Source organism: Labeo rohita, chromosome 25 (assembly GCF_022985175.1).
Source record: "Labeo rohita strain BAU-BD-2019 chromosome 25, IGBB_LRoh.1.0, whole genome shotgun sequence".
In the NCBI taxonomy this organism is placed as follows: domain Eukaryota; kingdom Metazoa; phylum Chordata; class Actinopteri; order Cypriniformes; family Cyprinidae; genus Labeo; species Labeo rohita.
In genome coordinates, this window is record NC_066893.1 from 28252867 (window position 1) to 28280478 (window position 27612).

The 27612-nt window shown below is 24.1% G+C and overlaps 1 protein-coding gene across 9 annotated transcripts in view; it reads left to right on the plus strand.

The window, feature by feature from the left end:
- The window catches only part of myo9ab (myosin IXAb), a 156725-nt gene that overhangs the window by 105889 nt on the left and 23224 nt on the right, over positions 1–27612 (plus strand). For all 9 annotated transcript variants that reach the window (XM_051099181.1, XM_051099182.1, XM_051099174.1 and 6 more), the window contains 15 exons: positions 4366–4487; positions 4677–4818; positions 8698–8899; positions 11029–11142; positions 12971–13052; positions 15126–15227; positions 15324–15363; positions 15478–15600; positions 17383–17463; positions 17541–17651; positions 19806–19928; positions 20009–20158; positions 21871–22172; positions 24496–25359; positions 25518–25599. In XM_051099181.1, coding sequence (XP_050955138.1) covers positions 4366–4487; positions 4677–4818; positions 8698–8899; positions 11029–11142; positions 12971–13052; positions 15126–15227; positions 15324–15363; positions 15478–15600; positions 17383–17463; positions 17541–17651; positions 19806–19928; positions 20009–20158; positions 21871–22172; positions 24496–25359; positions 25518–25599 — 2640 coding nt within the window. The remainder of the gene's footprint in view (positions 1–4365; positions 4488–4676; positions 4819–8697; positions 8900–11028; positions 11143–12970; positions 13053–15125; positions 15228–15323; positions 15364–15477; positions 15601–17382; positions 17464–17540; positions 17652–19805; positions 19929–20008; positions 20159–21870; positions 22173–24495; positions 25360–25517; positions 25600–27612) is intronic.

The window sequence follows — 27612 nt, forward strand, 5'->3', positions numbered from 1 at the left end:
ATTCTGATCACGGGTGTCGTCGTTTACTGTGATGTTTGCAGAGGCATAACTCACGCTGAGGCGTTGGTTCTGCGCTCACATGTTCACATTTAATTATTTATTCAACACTGCAGTCTTAGAATATAAACAAACCTGACGTGTGTTTAGATCGTGATCTTTTATGTGTTTAATATGATTATTGTGCTTACTTAAAGAAATAATTCATGGAAAAATTGAAATGTTTTTCTGTCAACTACTCTAGTGCTATTATAGTTCATTAAAATAGATTAAAACTAAAACCATTAAAACATTGCTAATTTAAATAAAATAAATGATATATATATAAAATATTTTTAAAAAGTAAACATTTTATTTCAGCTTATTATTTGTTCAATTTAATATATCTAAATAATTAAAAATTAAAAAGAATATAATACAAATAATTAAAATTATATAAATACATAAAATAGTAACTTCATTCTAGTTTTTACTAAAGTTCATTTTATACAAGAAAATTAAAAGATCTTTTCAACTTTCAAAATATGAGGATAAAAAAATGACGCATTTAAGGGTTAAATTAGTAATAATGAGAAGAAGTTAAAAATAGTTTAAATGTATGTACTTCAGTTAATGTTTATTTTAAGTTCATTTTATTTTTAAGTAACATTTGTTTTTAGTTTTAGTTTCAGTGCACTATAATAACCCCACGGATAAAAGCCTGAAAGGGTTGTTATAAATAAATATCAAATATTAATTTTCAAAAATTGTTTTCGATTTTAGTGTTAAAGTTTAAAGGAGAAGTTCACTTCCAGAACAACAATGTACAGATAATGTACTCACCCCCTTGTCATCCAAGATCTTCAGTCGTAAAGAAATTGTGTTTTTTGAGGAAAACATTTCAGAATATTTCTCCATATAATGGACTGATATGGTGCCCTGGCCATACTATATTATTAAAATGTAATAAATTATATTACTTGCCTGAAAAGGATATTATTAATAAATATGAAACATCAGTTTTCAAAATGTTTGTATTTTAGTACATTTTCCAGTTTTCAGTTAACATTGATTTTAATGTTAACTTTATTTCAAGTAAAATTTTTAGTGTACACATGTATGTGTATATATATATGTATGTATGTGTGTATATATATATATATATATATATATATATATATATATATATATATATATATATACAGTACCGTTCAAAAGTTTGGGGTCAGTAAGACTTGTAATAGTCTTTAAAGAAGTCTCTTATGCTCATCAAGGCTGCATTTATTTGATTAAAAATATAGAAAAAAAACAGTAATATTGCAAAATGTTTTTACAATATAAAATAATGTTTTTTATTTTAACATACTTTAAAATAGAATTTATTCCTGTGATGAAAAGCTGAATTTTTATCAGCTGTTACTCCAGTCTTAAGTGTCACATGATCCTTCAGAAATCATTCTAATATGCGGATTTATTATTAGAATGATCAATGTTGGATAATATCAACAGTTGTGCTGCCAAATATTTTTTGGAACCTGTGATTTTTTTTTTTTTCCCTCAGGATTCTTTCATGAATAACAAGTTTAAAAAGTACAGTGTTATTAAAATATTTTATAACAATGTACATTATTTATTATTAACTTTTAATAAACTTTTGATTTTTAACTTAATACATCCTTGGTGAATAAAAGTATTAATTTCTTTAAAAAAAAAAAAAAAAAAGAAAGAAACAATAAAAATGTACTGCCCCCAAACTTTTGAACGGTAGTATATATGTGTGTGTGTGTATATATATATATATATATATATATACATACCAGTGGCGGCTACTGGTCTGTCAAATAGGGGAAGCTCATTTTCGGCCTACATCGTAAAATTGTCTGTTTATTTATTCACAAGAATGTGCCTTATTGTCATAAGTCACAATGCAAACAATCGTAAAAAAAAAAAGCTTTAGTTTTATTATGCAAAATATGATGTATTTTTTCTTTTAGTCAGATGCTACTATATAGTATAAATATTTTGCAATTTAAATAAGGTTATTATGGAGATTTATTTATTTATTTATTTCTAAAGTATTTTAATAGAAATATAAGGTTTCATTATGGTATGTTAAAATTTTTCAAGATTACTATATATATATATATATATATATATATATATATATATATATTAATTTATAGTCATCCTCCATGTTAATATTTAATGTAGTAATCTATATATATATATTGATTACTACATTAAATATTAACATGAATGAATGAATGAACGATCTAAAAAAAAAAAATATTAAACTCTGTAAAAGTGAAACAAGGAATGTGGTGTATAATTGTGTGAAATGTATGATGAAAATCAAGCAATTTCGCCAAGCAAATATAAAGAAATAGGTTGCAGCAGTTTTTATTTCGACTGAACTTGAGAAATCCGCGATGGGACTGAGCGCGAATAGCTTCAGCGATTCCTTATAGTACAAAATCGCTGTCAGTCAAAAGGAGATGCAATCTTTCGACAGACCCTCCAATCATCACGCAGAAGCTCGGAGTCCAGGCCAGCCCACTCCTCATTTGCTCCTCATTCACCCCCAGAGACGCTGAGCGTCCGTGGGCGGGACATAATCGCAGCGTTTATCCAATGACCGTCTAGTTTCAAAGCACTGAAAAAAAAAACGTTCAAAAAGCAGCCGCATTGAAGTCAATGGACGCTGGGCTTCAACGGGAACATGCACTGTGACGCTACGGGAATGTATGAGAAGAAAATCAAGTCAGCCGACCTGCTATATCTAACTGATTCTGAACGAACTCGTCTTTGAGATGAACGTTTTCTAACGCATTTTTAGTCAATAAAATGTTAATACAATAGTACATAATTTGACCATTAATTTTGTGACATTATAGGGGAAGCTGAGCTTCCCTTGCAGTCTTAAAGAAATCGCCACTGATACATACATACATACATACATACATACATACATATATAACATACATATTACTTGCCAAAAAAGGATATTATTAATAAATATCAACCATCGTTTTTCTAAATTTTTGTATTTTAGTAAAATTGTTAATTTTATGCATTATAAACTTATTTTATACATTATTATTTTGATGATACTATTATTTTTGTTGTTGTTATTTTTTTATGTACATTATTTCAATTAATGTTTGTTTTAATGTTCAATTTATTTCAAGTAACATTTTTTTTGTTTTTAGTTTGTTTTAGTGAACTGTTATAATTAATATAATTTAATTTAATATAATATAATATAATATAATATAATATAATATAATATAATATAATATAATATAATATAATATAAATGTTTTTGATTTTACTGGTTAATTTTATTCAAATGTATTTATTTATTTCTGTTTATTAATTTATCGGCATTTTCATAATATGAGACTAAATTATATAGACACATTTGAAAAGAAACACTATATTATTAAAATAATATAAATTATATTACTTGCCTAAAAAGGATTCACAAATATCAAACATCAGTTTTCAAAATGTTTGTATTTCAGTAAAATTGTTCATTTTATACATACATTTATTTTATACATTATTATTTTGATAATAATGATACTATTACTATTATTTTTGTTATTATTATTAGTAGTAGTAGTAGTAGTTTATTTCAGTTAATGTTTGTTTTAATGTTCATTTTCTTTTCATTTAATTTCATTTCAAGTAACATATTTTTGTTTATTGAACTATTATAATATAATATATATTAAATATTAATTTTCAAAAATTGTTTATACAGATTTGTTTATTAATTTATTGGTGTTTTAATATGATCATAAATTATATAGACACATTTAAAAAGACATACTATATTATTAAAATGAATTAAAATATTGAAATTTCATATTAAAATGAAATTATATTACTTGCCTAAAAAGGATATTATTCATAAATATCAAACATTAGTTTTCAAAATGTTTGTATTTTAGTCAACTTGTTCATTTTATTCATAAACTTATTAGATACATTATTTTTGAGTATGATTAAATATTGCTATTTTTGTATTATTATTATTATTATTATTATTATTATTATTTATGTTGTATTTATTTTTTTTTAACATTTTGAGTTGCAATTTATGATAAAAAAAAATAAAAAAATAAAAAAAATAATAATAATAGTATATTCTATTCACTATTCTATATTCTAACTGAAATAATAAAAAATATTAAAAGACCAAACATTGAAGGTTAGTGTTGTTGTTGATAGTGTATATTATACAAGATTCAATATAATTATTATATTTGCTGTTTTATTTATATTCCAACCTTTGAAACGCTCTGAGCTGCAGTTATGTTTGCAAGATTCATAAATAATGAGTAACACTGAAGGTTTGTTTGGGGTGTGTGTTTGGTCTGTCAGGAGGAGTATCGGTCGGAGGGCATCAGCTGGCACATGATCGACTACATCGACAACACAGCCTGCATCAACCTCATCAGCAAGAAGCCCACCGCGCTGCTCCACCTGCTGGACGAGGAGTGCAAGTGAGTCTCAATATCATCTCAGCTTCAGTTTGCTGCCAGTCACAGTCATTATGCAGTACATTATGCGTTCCAATCAGATTTGTTTGTGTTTTCTATTAACGTATCCTCAGTTTGGATTCCACAGAAATGTTTATTTACGTGTAAATATTAAGCTAGAAGCTGATTCCGTTGCGTTTTGTTGGTTTGCAGTTTTCCGCAGGCATCCAATCAAACGCTCTTGGATAAGTTTAAGCGGCAGCACGAGGGAAACGGCTACATCGAGTTTCCTGCCGTCATGGAGCCGGCGTTCATCATACGACACTACGCCGGCAAGGTCAAATACAGCGTCAAGGTGAGAAACGGCGCTTTAGAGACTCGCAGACCACATCTCTTCTGCTTCTGCGTGCGTGTGTGTGATTAAGTGAGCATTTGCATATGTTACACACACAGAGTGACCTAATTCTGTGCTTTAATCTGATTGGTTGGATCGAGTGTATCTGGAGCACATGTTTGGCAGAGAGGGTTAAATCTACATGCTTAACACGCACACACACACACACGCACGCACGCACGCAAAGCTGTTGTCGTGTGTGTGTTTATATGGAGTGTGTTTGGAGCAGATGTGACCGTATCAGTCGATTATAAGAACAGCTGCTTCACATCAGCCAGCAGCACAGATTACTGCCCTTCATTCTCAGTGTGTTTGATTCGGTGTCATTTGATACTATATATCGTTTTTATGAACATATATAATGTAATTAAATGTTACCTTGGCAAATAGATGAAACAAAAGTTTTTAATATTTTATTTTTTCACATAACATTTATTTTATTTCAAGTAATGAAAATGCTTTTCTGCATGTTTTGTTTGTTTAAAATAGTGTAAAATAGCATTTTCACTTATTTGTTGATGTTTTGATGTTAATTTGATAAACATTCATAAACAATAATTTTAGTTTTAATTGTGTATATATAAAATAGACAATTATATATATTTTTTATAATTAAAATGATTAGAAATAATTTTAAGTAATTGTAATTTATTTATAGTAAGACAGTAATAATTTAAAACATTAAAGAAACTACATATAATTGGCTTAATTATTTTAATTATTTTTTTTACATTATTTGTGCCAATTTTTGTGTTCATTTTATATATAGACATTTAAGGGTTAATTTAAAAGAAAAGTTGCATTGGCAACTAGCTGAAATAAAGTTTTAATTTATGTACTTTTAGTTAAAATTTTAATGTTATGTTACATTTCACACTGAAATTTATTTTTGTGATGTTTTATATTATAAATGTCTTACTATAAATGAATTACAATTACTATAAATTTTTTAAAATCATTTTAATTCTAAAAAATATGTGATTGTCTATTTTAAATATTAAAAATTAAACAAACATGTTTATGAATCTATATTAAATGAATGTGAAAACTGCCACAAATAAGCAAAAAAAAAAAAAATAAACGTTACAGTATACATTAAAAATACATAAATTAAGCAAAGTATATATTAACAAATCCTTGTTTAATTGAATTACATTTTTAAATACACACTGAATTTTGTTTTTCGATTATAAGAACAGCTGCTTCACATCAGCCAGCAGCACAGATTACTGCCCTTCATTCTCAGTGTGTTTGATTCGGTGTCATTTGATACTATATATCGTTTTTATGAACATATATAATGTAATTAAATGTTACCTTGGCAAATAGATGAAACAAAAGTTTTTAATATTTTATTTTTTCACATAACATTTATTTTATTTCAAGTAATGAAAATGCTTTTCTGCATGTTTTGTTTGTTTAAAATAGTGTTGTTTTAGTATTATTGATATAGTTTTATTAATGTTTTAATTAAATTTCAGATTTTTTTGCCAGTTTGTGTTAATTCTAGTTTTTTTATTTTAATTCTAGTATTTTTTAAGTGTCTATAGTTTTTCTTTAATTTTTATTCAGTTTTAGTTTATTTTAGTAAATTTAATAGTTAAAACGAAATTGGCAACTAGCTGAATTTTTTTTAAAGTTATTCTTTCTTAGAAGTGATTATTTTAGTTTCTTGTTGTTGTTGTTGTTGTTATTTATTTATTTATTTATTTTTTTTTTTTTTTTCAGTTTTAGTTATTTTAGTAAATCAAATAAAACTGAAAAAAGTGAAATGTTACCTTGGCAAATAGCTGAAACAAGTCTTTAATATTTTATTTTTTCAGTTAACATTTATTTTATTTCAAGTAATGAAGATGCTTTTCTGCATGTTTTGTTTTGTTTGTTTAAAATAGTGTTGTTTTAGTATTATTGATATACAGTTATAGTTTTATTAATGTTTTAATTATATTTCAGATTTTTTGTCAGTTTTAGTTTGTGTTCTAGTTTTTTTTGTTTTTTTTTTTAAATATGTCTGTATAGTTTTTCTTCAATTTTTATTACAAATTTTTTGTTAATTTTAGTATATTTTAATAGTTAAACAAAACAAAATTTGCAAACTAGCTGAATTTTTTTTTTTTTTTTAAGTTATTCTTTTTTAAAAGTTATTTTTAGTTTTAAAGTGAAATATTACCTTGGCAAATAAAAGTATTTAATATTTTATTTTAGTTTATTTTAGTTAACATTTATTTTATTTCAAATAATCAAAAAATGCTTTTCTGCATATTTTTTGTTTGTTTGTTTGAAATAGTGTTTTTAGTATTATTGATATACAGTTATAGTTTTATTAATGTTGTAAGTATATTTAAGATTTTTAGTCGTTTTGTTGTGTTTTATGGCAATTCTAGTGTTTTTCTTTTTTTTTAATATACCTATTGTTTTTCTATAATTTTTATTCAATTTTAGTTTATTTTAGTACATTTATAAAAATGAAATTAAATTGGCAACTGGCTTAATTTTTTTTAAGTTTTTCTTTTTTAAAAGTTATTATTTAAGGTTTTTTTGAGTTGTTGTTATTGTTGTTGTTATTATTATTATTATTATTATTATATATAATAATAATATTAAATATGATATTATAATATATATTATATTAAAAATGTGAAATGTTACGTTAGCAAATAGCTGAAACGAATTTTTAATATTTTAATTTATTTCAGTTAACATTTATTTTATTTCAAGTAATAAAAATGCTTTTCTGCATGTTATTTGTTTGTTTGAAATAATAGTATTATTGGTATACAATTATAGTTTTATTCATGTTTTAAGTGTATTTTCTATTTTAATTTTAGTTAAGATTTTTAATCATTTTATTGTGTTTTTATCAATTCTAGTTTAAATTCTTAGTTAAAATATGTCTATATAGTTTTTCTTTAATTTTTATTCAATTTTAATTATTTTAGTATATTTAATAGTTAAAATTATTTTTAACAAGTATATTTTTTTAAAGTTATTACTTGAGGTTTTTTATTTGAGTTGTTGTTGTTATTATTACTATTATTATTTTCAATTAGCTGAACAAAAATTTTGTAATTTTATTTTCATTTTTTTTATTTCAAGTAATGATATTTTGTGGTTTATTAATGCTTTAATGTTTTAATTTTTATTCAGTTTTAGTTTTAGTTATTTTAGTACATTTAATGTTTAAATAAAATGAAATTGGCAGCTATCTGAATAATATTTATATATATATATATATATATATATATATATATATATAATATTTTTATATTATTATTATTATTATTATTATTATTATTTTTTAAAGTTTATTTTGTTTCAAGTAATAAAAATGCTTTTTAATGTTTTTTGTTTTGGTTAACTATTAACAACCCTGGTTTGAAATATTATACTAATGCTATCATTTTACTAAATACTATTTTTTTTTTTTTTTTATCATGTTACTGTTTTTATTTTATTATCAGTTTTATTGTTATTTTAATTCATTTTAATTTTTTTTCCATTTTAATTTTAGTTAGTTTTAGTCATTTTATGTGTTTGTCATTTTTAGCACTAGGGTTTTTTTGTACAGTTATAGTTATTTTAGCACATGAAGTTGGCAGAAAGCTGAAATAAAATAAAGTTGAATTTTTGCATTTATTTTATTTCCAGTACCGAAGCTCTGAATTAGTAGCATACTAATTTTACTATTTCTGCAGTATGCATGATGAAATTGGTGTAAAACATAAATAAAAGAAATGATGTATGTGTGTTTTTTGAAATCTAAAATATAAATATGTATTGACCTATCTATTGAATGTCTTCAAAAGCTGAAAAGCAATAAATATATTGTTTTATCGGCAGGATTTCAGGGAGAAGAACACGGATCACATGCGTCCGGATATCGTGGCTCTGCTGAAGAGCAGCCGAAACGCTTTCATCTGTGGCCTGATGGGAATCGATCCTGTGGCCACCTTCCGCTGGGCCGTGATCCGCGCCTATTTCAGAGCGCTCGTCGCCTTCAGAGAGGCTGGGAAACGACACAAGGAGAAGAAGGCGACGAGCAGTGAGAGACGCCAGCATTTACTCAAACATGTTGTTACAAACCAGATCCTGTAATGCAGCTATGACACTCAAACCCTCACAACATCACACATCCTCTCAAACATGGCTCATAATGACATGAGCATGAATTAAATACCCATGATGCAACAATTCTCTATTATTTATCGCCACAGAGACGATGCAAATGCTCCCGTAACATTAAAATATGCATACATGAAGACAGAAAAACAGACTGGAAATAATGCGTTTTATTGCTAACACAGTGTTCACAATGTTTAAATTTAATATGAATTGATTTTTTTTTTTTTTTTTTTTTAACTAGAAATGAAGATTAATAATAATAATAATAATACAGTTATAGAAATCTGATCATTAAAATTATTATAAATAATAAAAAAGTAATAATTCTAAATAAGTTGTAATGATAAAAACAATATTTTTTAAAACGAAATTTAATTAGACACCAGCATTTGTTAATATATATGATTTGCTTAATTATGTATTTTTAACGTATATGGTAATGTTTTATTTTTTCACTTATTTGTTGATGTTTTGATGTTAATTTGATAAACATTCATAAACAATAATTTTAGTTTTAATTGTGTATATATAAAATAGACAATTATATATATTTTTTATAATTAAAATGATTAGAAATAATTTTAAGTAATTGTAATTTATTTATAGTAAGACAGTAATAATTTAAAACATTAAAGAAACTACATATAATTGGCTTAATTATTTTAATTATTTTTTTTACATTATTTGTGCCAATTTTTGTGTTCATTTTATATATAGACATTTAAGGGTTAATTTAAAAGAAAAGTTGCATTGGCAACTAGCTGAAATAAAGTTTTAATTTATGTACTTTTAGTTAAAATTTTAATGTTCATTTTGTAAATGTTACATTTCACACTGAAATTTATTTTTGTGATGTTTTATATTATAAATGTCTTACTATAAATGAATTACAATTACTATAAATTTTTTAAAATCATTTTAATTCCAAAAAATATGTAATTGTCTATTTTAAATATTAAAAATTAAACAAACATGTTTATGAATCTATATTAAATGAATGTGAAAACTGCCACAAATAAGCAAAAAAAAAATAAAATAAACGTTACAGTATACATTAAAAATACATAAATTAAGCAAAGTATATATTAACAAATCCTTGTTTAATTGAATTACATTTTTAAATACACACTGAAATTGTTTTTACGAATTTAGAATTCTTACTTTTTTATTATTTAATTACTTCTCAATTTTAATTTTAATTTGAAAAATTATTAAATTTTTCAGAAATCTAAATTGCAAGAACACAACAAAATTTCTAAAACTTTGAATAAAAACTATATCTAAAATTACAAATCAACAACAAAATTGTTAAAACTTTGACCAATATTACAATAAAAATGCAAAATACAATAATTAAAAGCAAATGATAAAAATTACAAACACTGTAACTCATATTATAATAGCAGAAAATGTAATTTCTTTTAATAAAAAAAAACACTAAAACTAATGAAAATGTCAAAAACACAGTTACTAAAACTAAAAAATAAAAAGTATTTATTATTTAAATTATAAAAAAATTATTTTGAAAATAAATTTAATAACTTAATTTAATTTGAAATTTAATTTTAATATTAATTTAATTTTTCAAAAATTTAAATTACAAGAACACAACAAAATTTCTAAAACTTTGAATAAAATATTTATATATAATTTGCTTAATATATTTTTATATAAACATTTTCATGCACTTTATTTATTTAAAACATACAAGTAAATATACTTATTTTTAACTTTTTTTATTTGCACCTCAGGTTTTTCTATAGTACATGTTGTTGGTTTCTGGAGTTGCATGTGTGTTCTGATGTGCTGGTTTATCACATGCGTTTGTGAACATATGCTTTGTTGTTTTATGAAAGTGTTTGTTGTTGCAGAATCACTCGACCAGCGAGAACAGCAACTGCAGACGACACTAAAACATTCATGAGCGACACATTCACACATGATGCTCACGCTTCACTGCGTTTGCTTACTCACATTCTCTCTCTATGTCTCTCTCTCTCTCTCGCTCGCTCTATCTCTCTCTCTATGTCTCTCTTTCTTTCTCTCCAGGCTCTGATGGTCCAGTTCAGAATCAGAAAAGTGTGGACAGCTTCAGTTTCCTGCATCATCCTGTTCACCAGCGGAGCCTTGAGATCCTGCAGCGATGCAAAGACGACAAATACAGTAAGATTACAAAAATAACACTTCAGCAGATCTACAGTCATCCAAAACAGGCTTATTATAGTTTACTAAAACCAAATACATTTTTGTTACATGAAATATAAAATAAATATTAACCGAGTTAAAATATATTTGGACAAAAAAAAAAATCTCATTTCTTATTTCTCTTAGCTATATTTTAATTTCTTATTTTCATTTAGTTTCATTTAAATACACTTAAACTTGTACTTGGAGTTAAATAATTGTACTTAAATAATTGAAACTAAATAAAAAAATATTGCCAATCTTTATATTTTTAAGTTATTTAATATTTAATAAATATTAATTGATAATGTATTTTTCAGAAATAAAGTATTAATTTAAAAAAATATTATTTTAAGTATACATTTAAGCATACATTAATTGCAACATAATAAAAATCTAAAAAACTTTATTTAATATTATATAAAAAATGTAAAATATAATCATTTAAAGGAAATGACACAAATTCTAGATTACTAACATTGTAACTGACATTATAATAGCAGAAAAATTCATTTCTTTTAATTAAAAAACACTGCAACTAATGAAAAATGTCAAAAATACAGTTACTAAAACTAAAAAATATTTATTGTTTAAATTATAAAAAAAAATTAATTTTAAAATACATGTAAAATAAGTTGTAGTAATTTCGTTTTATTTTAAAATTATTTAATTAAAAACAAAAATTAAAATTTTCAAGAACATATAACAAGCTTTCTAAAACTTTGAATAAAAACTGTATCTAAAAAAGACAAATCAACAACAAAATTGTTAGCTTTGACCAATATTATAATAAAAATGTAAAATAGAATAATTAAAAGGAAATTATAAAAATGTAAAATTACAAACACTAACTGACATTATAATAGCAGAAAATGTCATTTCTTTTAATAAAAAAACACTAAAACTAATGAAAAGTCAAAAACTCAGTTACTAAAATAAAAAATATTTATTATTTAAATTATAAAAAATATTTAATTTTAAAATAAATGTAATAATATTTAATAATTTAATTTGCAATAATTTTAATTTTAAAATGATTTAATTTGTCAAAAATATAAATTACAAGAACACACAACAAAATTTGCATAAAAAATATATCTAAAGACAAATCAACAACAAAATTGTTAAAACTTTAACCAATACAATAAAAATGTAAAATATGATAATTTAAAGGAAATTACAAAAATTCTAAATTACTAAAACTGTAACTGATGTTATAATAGCAGAAAATTTAATTTCTTTTAGTAAAAAAGTAAAAAATTTCTTTAGTAAAAAATATATTTAATTTTAAAATAAAATAATTTTAATTTTAAAACTATTTAATTTTGAAAAAAAATCTAAACACACAACAGAATTTCTAATACTTTGACATTATCATGAAAACTATGAAAATAACATACAATTTTACAATAAAAATGCAAATAAAAATAAAAATAAGCGACAAAATGACTAAAACTTTAAGCAATAAAAATGTAAACATAATATCTAAAAATAAAACTTTCACTTGGATCGCACAGCAAATTAATCCCCAAAAAATCCTTCAAAATGATCTGATGTAATAGTGTTTATTGTTATCATTCTCTTAATGGATTAATTATGAGGTTCTTGTTCTTATTCTTCAGTTCCCTGAATGTCTGTGTGAACAGGCTTTGATTTCGCCTCATTCTTCACTTACTTATGTGTTTAATGACGGTAAATGACGGCTGTTTACGGCTGCTGAACGGATCAGGAGGATTAGACTTGGATGATGTGTGACTGATTTATATGAAGTCTTCTGTGTCTCTTTCTGTTTCTCTGTGAACGTCAGATTCGTGCATCAGCCGGAGGAGCCCGCGGACTCCGCTATCAGACCTGCAGGGAACAAACACGCTCAGTGACAAAATAAGCAGGTAGTGAAGAAAACTCTGTCAACAACATTCGTTTCAAGCTCCCTGGAGATTTTCAGTTCATATTTCAGTCATTTCAACCACACTTTTGCATGTTCATGATTCTCTGATGGTGGCCAACCGTCACATGGCATGCAGCAAAACAAATGAAACACCAGCATTTGTGATCAAATTGTCTTATTTACCACAGTTTGAAAACAAAAAAGGGGTAAAGTTACTGTAATGCACAATTGTATTGAGTTATAAAATGGCAGGATGTAAAAATACAGAATTGCTGAATGGTTATGAATAGTTACTAATAATTAATAATAAAGAAAAAATAATTATTTAATTTAGTGTTTAATATAAATTTTAAAATGTGTGAAATAATTGTAGTAATTTTACAAATGAATTTTATTATAGCAAAAAAACTAAAATTTTTGATTGTGCTATTGTAGGTAAAATTGTAGATTTTGGCACAATTTAACTGTAATTGGTTTATTGGTTTTATAAAATGGCAGCATGAAAAAATACATCAGTGCTTAATAATTATTGATATAATAATTGATATAATAATATAATAATTGAAATAATTTCAATAAATATTGATTAAATTATTTATCAAAAATAAACAATATATAATTTCCAAAAATAAAATTATTAAAAAATGGTCAAATTGAATATTTATTTATTATTTTTCAAATAGTTTTTTTTTTTTTTTAATTATTTAGTAATGTATACATTTTAAAATATCTACATTATTTAAAATGCACATTTTTAAATGTATGAACTAATTATAGCAGAAAGAAAAATAAAACACTGCAATTTGTAATTGTGGTATTGTAGATAAAGTTGCATATTTTACCACAATTCAAAACAAAACATGGTAAAGTCACTGTAATGTACAACTGTAATTGGTTTATTGATTTTATAAAATATCAACATGAAAAAAATGTATCAGTGTTTAGTAATTATTAATAATTGAAATAATTTATATAAATATTTTATTTTTTTATATTATATTTTATTCAATAAATGTTATTTTATTATATTTTATTATTAATTATTTATTAAAAAATAAAAAAATATGTAATTGTTTTTCAAAAATGAAATATTATAAAAAACTATTTATCAAAAATAGAAAATAAAATATATATTTTTTAAAATTATTATTTAACAAATTTTAAAATTATTTAACAAATTTATACATTTTAAAATATCTACTTTATTTAAAAAATGCACATTTCTAAATGTATAAACTTTGTAATTGCAGTATATTTTGTAATTGCGGTATTGTAGATAGAGTTGCAGATTTTACTACAATTTTAAACAAAAGATGAAAAAGTTACTGTAACATACAACTGTAATTGGTTTATTGATTTTAGAAAATGGCAGCATGACAAAAATACATTAATGTTTAATAATTATTAATAATTGAAATAATTTCAATAAATATTAAATTATTTATTAAAAATAAAAAATATGTAATTGCTTTTCGAAAATGAAATATAAAAAATGATTTATCAAAAATAGAATATTAACTTGTTTTTTAAATCGTTTTTTTTTTAAATACATTATTTTTTTTAAAAATCACATTTTTAAATGTATAAATTAATTATAATTTTAGCAGAAAAACAAATAAAACACTGCAATTTGTAATTGTGGTATTGTAGATAAAGTTGCATATTTTGCCACAATTTAAAACAAAACATGGTAAAGTCGCTGTAATGTACAACTGTAATAGGTTTGTTAATTTTATAAAAGGACAGCAGGAAATATATTCAATATTTATGAAATGTATTTTTTTTTAATAATTTAAAGCATACATTTGAAAGTATCTAAATGATTTATTTACAATTGTTATTTTTTAAATAATTCTATTTATGTAATAAAATATTGCATCTTTTTATATTTATATAATTTTATATATATATAATTTTTTTTCTTATTTAAATCATTTTTTATTGTCATTTAAAGCAGTTCATCTAACCATAAATGCAGATGTTTTTATTGAATGTACGTTGGTGTTTTCCATACAACAGCAGTTTGATGTGTTATTGGTGTAAGTGAATGCGTGTCTCCCGTCTGCTGTCTCAGGAGGTGCGAGCGCGTCTCCTCGTTCTCGTCCCATGAGGAGGAGGGGATCTTTGTGAACTCTGTGAATAATAAGCTGCTGGAGCGAGCGCAGGGCATCCTGATGTGAGTCTGAACACCAGCCGCACACATCAGCACAGATTCGCTGTGATTCTGACTCATTCATACTCATTCTGTCTCAAACTTTCTCTCTTTCTGAAGGAGAAACAAAAACTATAAGGCGAAGCCCAGCCTTCCAAAGGTAAACGTCCCACTCTCACTCGATTTTAGGCTGTTTTATGCATGTTGCGTCACTGACACATGCAGATTTCAGTTCAATATCAAAATGTTGATCCAGTGTTTCATGTGTCCACAGCACCTGCTGGATGTGAAATCGCTGAAGTATCTGAGCTGCCTGACGCTCCACGACCGCATCACTAAATCACTGCTGCATCTGCACAAGAAGAAGAAACCGCCCAGCATCAGCGCACAGTTCAACGTGAGCACAGTATACACCCTGTTAACACATGAGCTGTAGATGGACGTGTGTCTGAGAGCTGAAATACTGCCTTGTGTTTGTGATGAAAGAACAAGCTGAAAAAAATATATCAATACAAATATATTCTATAAAAATACATTTAAACATTTAAAATGTGTGAAATATATATAAAAAAAAAAAAATATATATATATATATATATATATATATATATATATATATATATTTTTTAAAAAGAAATTAATTATTTGGAAAAAATACATTCTTTTCAAAATGTATATAATTGTTTACAAAAAATTACATTTAAAAATATAAAAAATTAATTAAAGAATTTACATCATTTTAAATATATATATTTTTAAATATATAATTAAAAACGTATGAAATGTAAAAAAATATGTAAATAAATGTATTAAAAATGTATGCATTGGATACGTTTTTCTAATATTACATAATTTTTTGAATCTATAAAATAAAAATGTATAATTAAAAAATGTATGAAATGCAACAAAAAAATCCATTTTTAAATATAGAAATTCATTATTTAAAAATACATATATATTTTCTTTTGAAGTGCAAACAGTAATTGTTTTAAAAAAAAATGTGTGCATTGGAAACAATTGATTTTGAAATGACAGTATGTAAAAAAGTATGTAAATAAAAAACGTATGAAATGTTAAAAAAATGTATTTTTAAATATATACAAATTCGTTATTTAAAAATGCGTGTGCATTCTTTTAGAGTGCAAACAATAACTGTTTAAAAATATATGCATTGGAAACTAATTGTAAAATTGCATAATAATACATCTATAAAATAAAAAAAATATATAAACGCATGATGTAAAAAATATGCATTTTTAAATATATAGAAATTCATTATTTAAAAATACATATACATTCTTTTGAAATGCAAACAATAATTGTTTAAAATATATATGCATTGGAAACAACTTATTTTACAATTACATAATTTTTTAAATCTGTAAAAGGAAAAAAATATATAATTAAAAATGAATGTAATTTTTAAAAAATAGAAATTTATTATTTAAAAATGCATAAAAGTGCAAACAATAATTGTTTAAAAAATGTATGCATTGAAAACATGAATTATTTTAAAATTACATAATTTTTTTAAATCTATAAAATAAAAAATATATAATTAAAAGCACGTATGAAGTGTAAAAAAATATGCATTTTTAAAATATAGAAATGTTTTATTTAAAAATAAATATACATTTTTTGAAGTGCAAACAATAATTGTTTTAAAAATGTGTGCATTGGAAATATTTTAAAATTACATATTTTTTTAAATCTGTAAAATAAAACAAATATTTTAGAAAAATACATTCTCTTAAAATGTATGCAATGCTTGTTTTAAAAATTATATACACTTTAAAGTTATAAACTGTTTAAAAATAAACATATATATTGTTTGAAAAACTTTTTTTCAACAAATTTTAAATATATACAGGGTGAAATATGTAAATTATTATTTTTTTATTTATTTATTATTATTGTTATTATTATGATTATTATTATTATTACAAAATGTACATTCTTATTAAAATGTACACAATAATTGTTTAAAAAATATAGTATATTCATTTTAAAAATATAAAGATGTGACTTTTTTATTGCATGAAATGTAAACAGTAATTTTTTATTTTGTTATTATTTATTTTTATTTATTTTTTCTGTAATTGCATAAAATATACAAAATTGTACATTTTAAAAACTGAACATCACAGAGAGCTGAATCCTGTCTTGTGTGTGTGATGCAGGTGTCTCTGAATAAGCTGATGGAGACTCTGGGACAGTCCGAGCCGTACTTTGTGAAATGCATTCGCTCTAATGCAGAAAAGGTACGTTATGAGTCACATTTCTGTTACCGCGTCACTGGTTTTGGATGCGCAGTTTGATTTGCGTCATTGTTTCGCAGCTTCCTCTGCGTTTCAACGACGCGCTGGTGTTGAGACAGTTACGCTACACCGGCATGCTGGAGACGGTGAGGATACGGCGCTCCGGATACAGCGTCAAATACAGCTTCCAGGTGACAAAAAATAACCCACACTCATTCACACAAAACACAGAATCCAGGCAGACAAATGGAATTTACTGTATAATGCAGAATGTTACAGAATATGGCAAATGACAGTTGTGAAAGAAACATATTACTATTGTACAGTGGAATGTACTTCTCAAAATAATAACAATATTAGCAACAATTTTTTTTATTAATTAATTTATTTATTAGTTGTTTTATAAAATAAATTTTATAAAATATTTAATATTTATTAAATATTTATTTAATAAAATTATTTCATTTTCATTTGATTACATTTTAAAAGATTCATACAATGTAAATGAAAACTAAATTCAAAAATTAAATTAAATGAATTTTATTTTATGCCTTTATTTCATTGCCACCATTTTTTATTACTTGATATGGCCCTGTTTTTGTAAAAATTGTGGTGATTGTTTTATTAATTAAATTAATTAGACATTTATGGATATGTATAAAATGTATTTAAACTATTAAAATTGAATTTTAAAAAAACTATGGAAAATACAGAATTTGGTTAAAAAAAAAAAAAAATAAAATAATAATAATACAAATTAATAGGGTCATAAAAAAGTGATTTTTGCGAAACGTTTAATAACACAGTTAGAAATTTGTGTTTAGAAATTTGTCTTCAGTAGTAAATCCAGAAAAGTGAAAACAGACAATACAGAAATGTCTGAAAAAAAAATTAGACCCTATTTAAATTTTTAAAGTTTTATTATTTATTAGAGTTTAATTGATTAGATTTGGTTTTTGGTTGTTGAAATGTAATTGATCTGTTAAAACTTAATCCAGAAAAATGAAAACAAAACAAATAATAAAACAGATTTCATAGGGACTTTTTTATATATATAAATACATTTGTATAAAATCATTCCACAAAAAAAATTAAATTTAATTCTGAAAAAAAAAAAACAAATAAATAAAATGTATAGGGCCCTGTTATTTTAAAAAAAATTGTGATAAATTATTAAATTGTGAAAGTTTCATGATTTCAATTCATTCAAATAATTTCAATGCTTTTTGATTACTAAATTAGTGTTTAACCATTAGTACAGAATCCAAAAAGAGTAAAACAGAAAACACACAATTTGGGAAAAATAAAATGAATTTCATAGGGCCATAAATTTATGTATGTATGTATTTATTTAACTTTTAATAAACTATTAAACTGTTATATTGTATGTGCTTTATGATTTCAATTAATTAGACATGTTTGATTACTAAAATTGCTAAAAATGAAATTTAACTAATACATACAAAATTCTGAAAAAAAACACAGAATACAGTAAAATTATAATGGAAAGAAAAAAAATTATTTGGAAAATAAATAAAATGGAATTTGGGAAAAAAGCAGAATTAGGAAAATAATAAAACTGTTTTAAGGGGTTTGTTTTTATTAACTTAAAATTAATTAATTTATTTTGATGTGCTTTTTTTATTCTTAAAATTAATTTAAACATTAAAATGGAATCTAGAAAAAAATAAACAAATAAATAAACAGTAAAAACTGGAATCCAGGAACATTTAAATAAAATAAAACCCACAGAATTTGGGAAAAATAAAGTGAATTTAATAGGGTCATTAATTTATATATATTTTTATTTTGTTTTATTTTTAATAAACTGTTAAACTGTTATATTGTATGTGTTCAATCGTTTCAATTAATTAGACATGTTTGATTACTAAAATTGCTAAAAAAATAAATAAATAAATAAATGTAAACAATACAAGCAAAATAAAAATAAAATAAAATACAGTAAAATTAAAATGGAAAGAAAAAATTAATTTGGAAAAATAAATAAAATGGAATTTTGGGGAAAAAAGCATTATTAGGAAGATAACAGAGTTTGTTTTAATACATTTAAAATTATTTTTTTTAAATGAATTAATTCATTTATTAATTAATTTTGATGTGCTTTTTAATTTTTACAATTATTCAATTAAAAAAAAAAAAATTATATAGAGAAATAAAGAATACTTGGAAATTTTCATGAATAAAAACCCCTGAACTTTTGGGGGAAAAAATATTTGTTTTTAATTTAAATTAGTTAGCCGTGCTTTTTAAACACTACAATTTAATTTAACCATTAAAACGTAAAATTCAAACTGGAAATAAAAACGTTTTGTTTGTGTCTGCAGGATTTTGCCCATCATTTCCGTGTGCTGTTACCCGCTGGTTTTCACGCCATTCAGACGGGAATCAGGCAGTTCCTGCAGAGCGTCGACCCCGAGCCCAACGGACACCAAGTGGGCAGAAGCACGGTAACGTCAGCACACACACAAACACACTCTTACACACACACACTTGTGTCCCGTGATGCTGAGCGCCGTGGGTTTCTCAGGTGTTTCTGCAGGAGCGTCTGCGGCAGCGTCTGCAGGAGCAGCTTCATCAGGAGGTGCTGAGGAGGATCGTGTGTCTGCAGAGAAGCTTCAGGACGCAGCAGGAGAGGAGACGCTTCTGCACACAGAGACGAGCCGCTCGACTCATACAGGTACAAACGCCGCATTTGAGAGCGTGTCATTTAATGTGGTATCTGTTAATATTATTTTTTTTAAATATAGGAAATAAAATAATATACATAAAATAATAAAATAAAAGTAGATAATTTAGAAATTATTCAAAATATATTTACTAGGTTTTTAAATTTATATAATATAAAAATGTACCTTTTTAAAATATATAAATTATTTCAAAATAATCATTTTAAAACTGTTAAATGGTAGCATGATTAAACACTGTTAAACACTGTTTAAAAAAAAAAAAGAATTTTCTAAAATAATTTTTAAATATTTAGATGCATTTAAAAATATATAAACAATTAAATTAAATGAAATTAAATATAAACATTTTATTTTATGCAATGGTATATGATTATTTCAATTTTATACTTTAAATTAAATTAAATAATATAAAATAAAAAGAAGAAAAATATATAAATTATTTTAAAAGATTTACATGTTTTTTTAAATGTATGCAATAATTACTTTAAATTAAATTATATCCTTTAAAAAAAAGTATAGTATGTAAATAAAGTTATTTAGAAATTATTAAATACATTTACGATTAAATATAGGAAATAAAATAATATACATAAAATAATAAGACAAATAAATAAAAATATATACATTTTAAAAATGTTTTTTTTTTAATTGTATGCAACAATTATTTTAAATTTAATTAAATTATATACTTACAAAAATTATAGTAATTATAGTATAAATTAAATTATTTAGAAGTTATTAAAAATGTTTACTACATTTTTAAATTTATATAATATAAAAATGGACCTTTTTAAAATATATAAACTAACTCTTTAAAATAACAATCATTATTTTAAAACCGTTTAGCTATTAGATAACACAAGATAAAATTCTGAAATATTTTTATTTTAATATTAAAGCCCTAACTAAATGGATGTTAGCAGTAAAATAATAAATAATAACAAAAGTAAGCATTATAAAACAAAATGTGTTGATAGAAAAAAGCAAGTAAAATAAAATAGTGTTAAAAAATACATTTAGAGCAAAATATGGCATAATAAAAGAAATACATATCTTAAAACATACAATAAAGTGGTCAAATAATAAAGTGGTCAAATAAAAAAGTAGTCATAAAACTAAAAAAAAATCAGAACAGAATGGCACATCATAACACATACAACTTAAAAACAAAAAACAATAAAATAAAATACAGGGAAATAATATAAAATTAGAACAAAATAATATTGAAATAATAACAAATAATAATAATAATGAAATTACAAAATTAAAAACATACAATAAATCAGTCTAATTAAAATTAGAACAAAATAACACATAATAACAAAAATAAATTTAACAGAGATACATATTTCGAAACATAATAAAGACATAATAAAAATATATGAAAAAATACAGTGAAATAATATAAAATTAGAACAAAATAATACATAATAACGAAATTACAAAATGAAAAAACATACAACAAATCAGTCAAATATAGTACCGGGCAGTAAAATACAATAAAACAGTAAAATAAAATACTGACCAATTAAATGAAATCAATACACCGTAATACATAACACAAATAGAAATTAAAAAATAAAATGAATAATAAAAAAGTAAATAAAAAGTAAATGGGAGCTTAACTGTCAGTACTATTTTACTAACTAGTATGCAGTGTGTAGTGCACAGTAAGCAGTATTGTGTGTTTCTCTGTGCTCAGGGCTGGTGGCGTGACTGTCTGAACCGTGCTGACGTGGGTGACGCTGAGCTCCAGCAGGGGGCGGCGCTGCGTCTGCAGACGGCCTGGAGAGGCTTCAGAGAGCGACGGCTGTACCTGCGGCAGAGGAGAGCGGCGCTGATCATCCAGACGGGCTGGAGGAGAGTCCTGCAGGCGCGACACGCAGCCGCAATCCTCATTCAGGCCGTCTGGAAGAGCTACAGACAGAGACGCAGCTTCCTGCAGCAGCGCCGCGCCGCAGTCACGCTACAGGCCGCCTGCAGGGGGCAGCGCGATCGACACAGGTCAGTGCACTTACATCAATGCTTTTATCCAAACCGACCCTATTTTGTGTCACTTCATGCTTTCACTGGGAATCGAGCCCATGACCTTGAACTCAAAAAGACCCGGAAATGTTTATAATTATTAAATTAATTCATCTATTATAAATGGACCATTTTTTCAGATTATAAATATTTAATTTTCTTTAAAAAAAAAAAAAAAAAAACTTTTTTTCTTTTTTTTTTTTTTTTTTTTAAAGCATAAAAATAATACAATTGTTAATTTGTTAATTTGTATCTATATTTTTCCACTCGGTTAAATTACAGAAAATGCGATGCTATTGTAATGATTTATAATTAGGGGTGTTGATGAATCAGTTATGATTAATTGACTAATTAGGCATATTTATGAGCTGTTAGTGAATTTGTTAATAAAATTGTAGGCTATATTTGTAGTTTTTTTTTTTTTTTTTTTTTTTTTTTTATTAATTTCCCTGGTAAAAATAAGTTTATTTTATAGTATTATATGTTTTATTTTATGTTTCTAGCATAAAAATAATGTGTGTTATACTTTATTTTTTTTATTTATGTATATTTATTTATGTTAATAAAAATGTAGATTATATTTGTCGATGTATGTTTTTAACATATATTTTAATTAATTTTCCTGGTAAAAATAAGTATAATATATGTATTATTTTATGTTTTTAGCATAAAAATAATATGTGTTATACTTCATATTATGTTTATGTTTATTTATTTTTTCCCACATTATTAAACAACAGAAAACAGTAGTGATTTATAATTAGGGGTGTTAATAAATAATTTATTAATAAATGGACTAGTTAAGCATATTAATCTCGTTGTTAACTGTAAATTAGATATGTACATTAAATTTTGAATATTTTATCTAAATTCCCTTTAAAATGCTATTTTTTTATTTATTTTTTTGTATAAAAATAATTATTAATAATTAATAATTATAAAAGTTATATTTTATTTATTTAATTTCCTTTTAAAAATTGTATTTTAGAGTATTTATTTTTACATTTTACATATTTGCATCAAATTACTAGAATAGTTATACTTTATCAGTTTTATTTGTATTAATCTTTTTTTTTTTTTTCACTTAATTAATTAGTTATTAGTCAATTTTATATTAAAAGTGTAAATGATATATGCAGGTTTCTCTCATAGGTCTAGGATGAGTTGAGTCATTTTTTTAACTATTTTATTTTATTTACTTTTTACAAATTGTTTTTTTAATATATAGTTTTTGCATGAAAATAATCAATTTGTTATACTTTATTTTTATTTAGATTATTTGTTTTATTAGTCCTTTGATTATTAGTCCATTTTTGAATATAAAAATGTATATTATATATTTCCCTTTAAAAATAGTATTATGTTTTTATTGTATGTGTTACCATAAAAATAGTTTTATTTTATGTGATTTCCTTTTTTAATAGTATTTTATTTTTTATTTTACATATTTTTGCACATAATTAATATAATAGTTATATTTAATTTTATATTTATTTATATTTATCTATTTTTTTACAGTTAATTCATGAGCTATTAGCCAATGTTATGTTAAAAATTAGATGTTTTTTTCAGATTTTAGATTAGATTTAGATTTCTTTACATTTAATCTAATTTCCCTTTTAAAAATAGTATTTATTTTTTTTATTTTGTTTTTAGCATAACAAAAAAAGATATATTTTATGTAATATTATATTTAAAAATAGTATTTTAGGGGGTTTTTTTTATATTTTTACTTAAAATGAATATAAAAGTTATACTTTATTTTTGTTTTATTTACATTAATCTTTTTCCACTTAATAATGAGCTATTAGTTTTATATTAAAAATGTAGATTATTTATATATATATATATATATATATATATATATATATATATATATATACGTTATTCTTTTGTTTTATTTTTATTTTTTACCATTTAAATAAATTAATTTAATTTATCATATTTTTAGCTTCAAAATATAATAAAATATAGTTTATTTTTATTTTTGTATTTTATTTATTTATTTATTTTATTTATTTTCAGCCCAAAGTCTCACTCCACATCTTTTAAACAGCAGACACGTTCTGATTGGCTGTAATTTTGTGTTGACTAATCTGATTGGATAGTTGACATTCCGAGCGTGTTGATATTTTGTTTATGTTCCACTTTAGTAATTAGTTTTTTGTTGGAACTATTTTGGTTGCCAAACCAAAAATAAAGATTATAGATGTTCATAAAGTGTCTTAATATTTAGTTGACTTATCGAACATGCAGTTTATGTCCTTATTGAACAGAAGTGTGCATAACTGTTTTTCCCAAGGTGCCGCATTCTGAGAGAGCAGCGACGTGGAGAGAAAATCCTCTGTGAAAACACTGTGAGCAAAAGTTTACACGCCCATCAAAACTTAACGGAAGTCCCGGACGCACAAGATGAGAAACTCGAAACTCAATCCCCCGAACCTCCCAAAACCGTAGACGACAGTACGCTGAGGAGCCGCTCCAAACGCGAAAGCAGGAGGCAACGGGAGCTCCAGCAAGCCACGTTCAGTTTAGAGCTGCTCAAAGTCCGCTCCGGTTCAATGGACGACGCGCTTCCCGCTCAAATCCCTCTCTCCAAACATCTTCCTTCGGACAGCCAAGAAAGCTTCGAGGTCCTCAGCTTTCCCGACGAGGAACCGGCGGCGTCCGAGCTTCGTCCTCAATCCAAATCCGAGCCGATGGAGGAGGAGAACCGGAGCAGTCCGGCGTCTTTCAAACCTCACTTCTACATCGCAGATGATGACGGCAGCCCGGTCAGGCCGGTTCGGGAGAAAAAGGAGTCGGTGGTCGTCATAATCAGCATGCAGAAGGAAAACCCCGTAGACCAGAGCAGCCTGGAAGCTCTGCAGAAACTCGAGATGATGGACGCTGAGGAGATCCGCCCGGAAACCGCTGACAGGTTGAACGGATTGTCGTCTTCGGATCGTCCGGACGACAAGACGACGCCGAGCCCTGAACCTCAGACCGATCGCGGCCCGATCGCGCCGTCTTCCAAACCCCTCCAGCTGGACTTGAGGGACCCGGTTCTTGAAGCGACTTCAGAGCCCAAGAAGGAGGTTCAGAAGAAGTTTGTTTCTCAGAGCATCAGCATCAGTATGAAGGAGAAAGCCTTCCCTCCCAAACGCAGCCGACTCACCTTCTCCAAGTGAGTTTACATCCACTTGACCTTCATTTCTGAACTTTTTAGAAGATATTCTTGTACTTTTGAGAAGTTTAAGCTGCATTTGTTTGCAGATGCCACTTGTTTTGATATTTAGACATCTATAAGTAAGACGAATTGTGATTATGTCTGTGTTTTTTTAGGTCGGATAAAGACTTAGTGAATCAGGAACGATCTCTGGCCATTCAAAGAGAGGCGGGATTCAGATCATTAAAAAACAGAGAGGTGAGAAACTTTATTTGTTCAGAATTATTTTGCAGAAACATTTTTTTTTTTACATTTTGAAATACTTAATTTTAAAATGTATATTATTTAATTTTATTTAAACATATTATTTAAAAATTAATAATTAAACTTCATTTTTAATACTTAAATATAAATTAATTAGTAAAGTTATTATACTGTAGTTATAATTCAAATATTGTTAATATAAAAACAGTATTTTAAATACTTTAACTGCTATAATAAATAGTTATTATAGTTATACTTGATTTGTACTTTTTTTTTATTTAAATTACATTTTTATTTTTATATTTTTTATTTATACTAAATGTTATATATTACTGTATATCTGTATGTATCTATATGTGTGTATTATTTAAAAATAATAGTAAATAGTTTTTAGTAAATACTTTAGTAAATAGTATAAAAGCAGTATTTTTTTAAATACATTAATAATTAGTATAATTGTTATAATTATACTTTAATGACTATACTATAATTGTATTTACATTTTTGTATTTTATAATTGCTGTTTTATTTAATTTTATTTCATTTTATTATTAAAAAAAAACATTTTTAATAAAAAAAAACCTGTATTTAATACTTAAATTTAATTTTTAATACTTAATATAATACTTAAATATAAATTAATTAGTAAAGTTACTATAGTTATACTTCAGATGTTAATATAAAATACTTTAATTGCTAATTGTGTGTGTGTGTATTATTTCAAAATAATAGTAAATAGTTTATAGTTGTTATAGTTATGCTTTAATGACTATACTATAATTGTATTTTTATTTATATTGCATTTTTGTATTTTATATTTACTATTTTGTGTTTATCTATATTATAGTATATTTAAATAGTGTATATATTAAAGTTGTAATAAATAAAGTAAATTTAGTAAATAGTATAAAAATAGTATGCGTTTAGAATACTTTACTGTAATTAATATAGTTATAGTTTTACAGTACTTTAATGACTATACTATAATTTTATTTTGATTTATAGTACATTTTTGTATTTTAAATTTAGTAAATAGTATAAAAATGTAAATACTTTAATTGCTATAATTAGTATAGTTGCTATAGTTATACTTTAATGATTATACTATAATTTTTTGTTTATTTATATTACATTTTTGTATTTTATATTTGCTATTGCATTTTTATTTATACATTATAATATATATTATATAATATATAATATACATTATCCATATTATTGTGTATCTAAATATTATATATACAGTTTTTAGTAAATAGTTTAGTAAATAGTATTAAGTTTTTTTTTAATAAATGCTATAATTAGTATAGTTGTTATAGTTCTACTTTAATTACTATACTATTTTATTTTTATTAACATTATATTTTTGTATTTTATATTTGCTGTTATATTTCCATTTATAATATATGTTATCTATATTACTGTATTATTATATATTAAAAACATTTTAGTATAAAAGCAATATTTTTAATACTTTACAATAATTAGCATAGTTATTATAGTTATACGTATACTGTACTATAATTTAACTTATTTATATTACATTTTTGTTTTATATTTACCATTTTTTATAATGTTATCTGTATTTCTGAATATCTAAATATTATATGTGTAATTTTATAGTATTTATAGTAATTAATACTTTATTTACTATAATTATAGTTAGTTATACTTTAATAACTATATTACTTTAACTACTATATTTTTTTTTTACATTTTTATTTTATTTACAATTTTATATTTTATCTTCATATTTGTAATACAATTAATCTATATTACTGTATCTTAACATTCTATATGTTATTTAAAAAATATTTTATAGTATAAATCTAGTATTTTTTATGACTTTAATTACTATAATTAGTATAGTTTTACTTTAACTACACTAATATTATATATGTACATATTATATATGTCATTTTCAAAAAAACTAAAGTATTTATAGTAATTAATACTTTACTGTAATTAGTATCATTAGGTATACTTTAATAACTATACTACTACTAT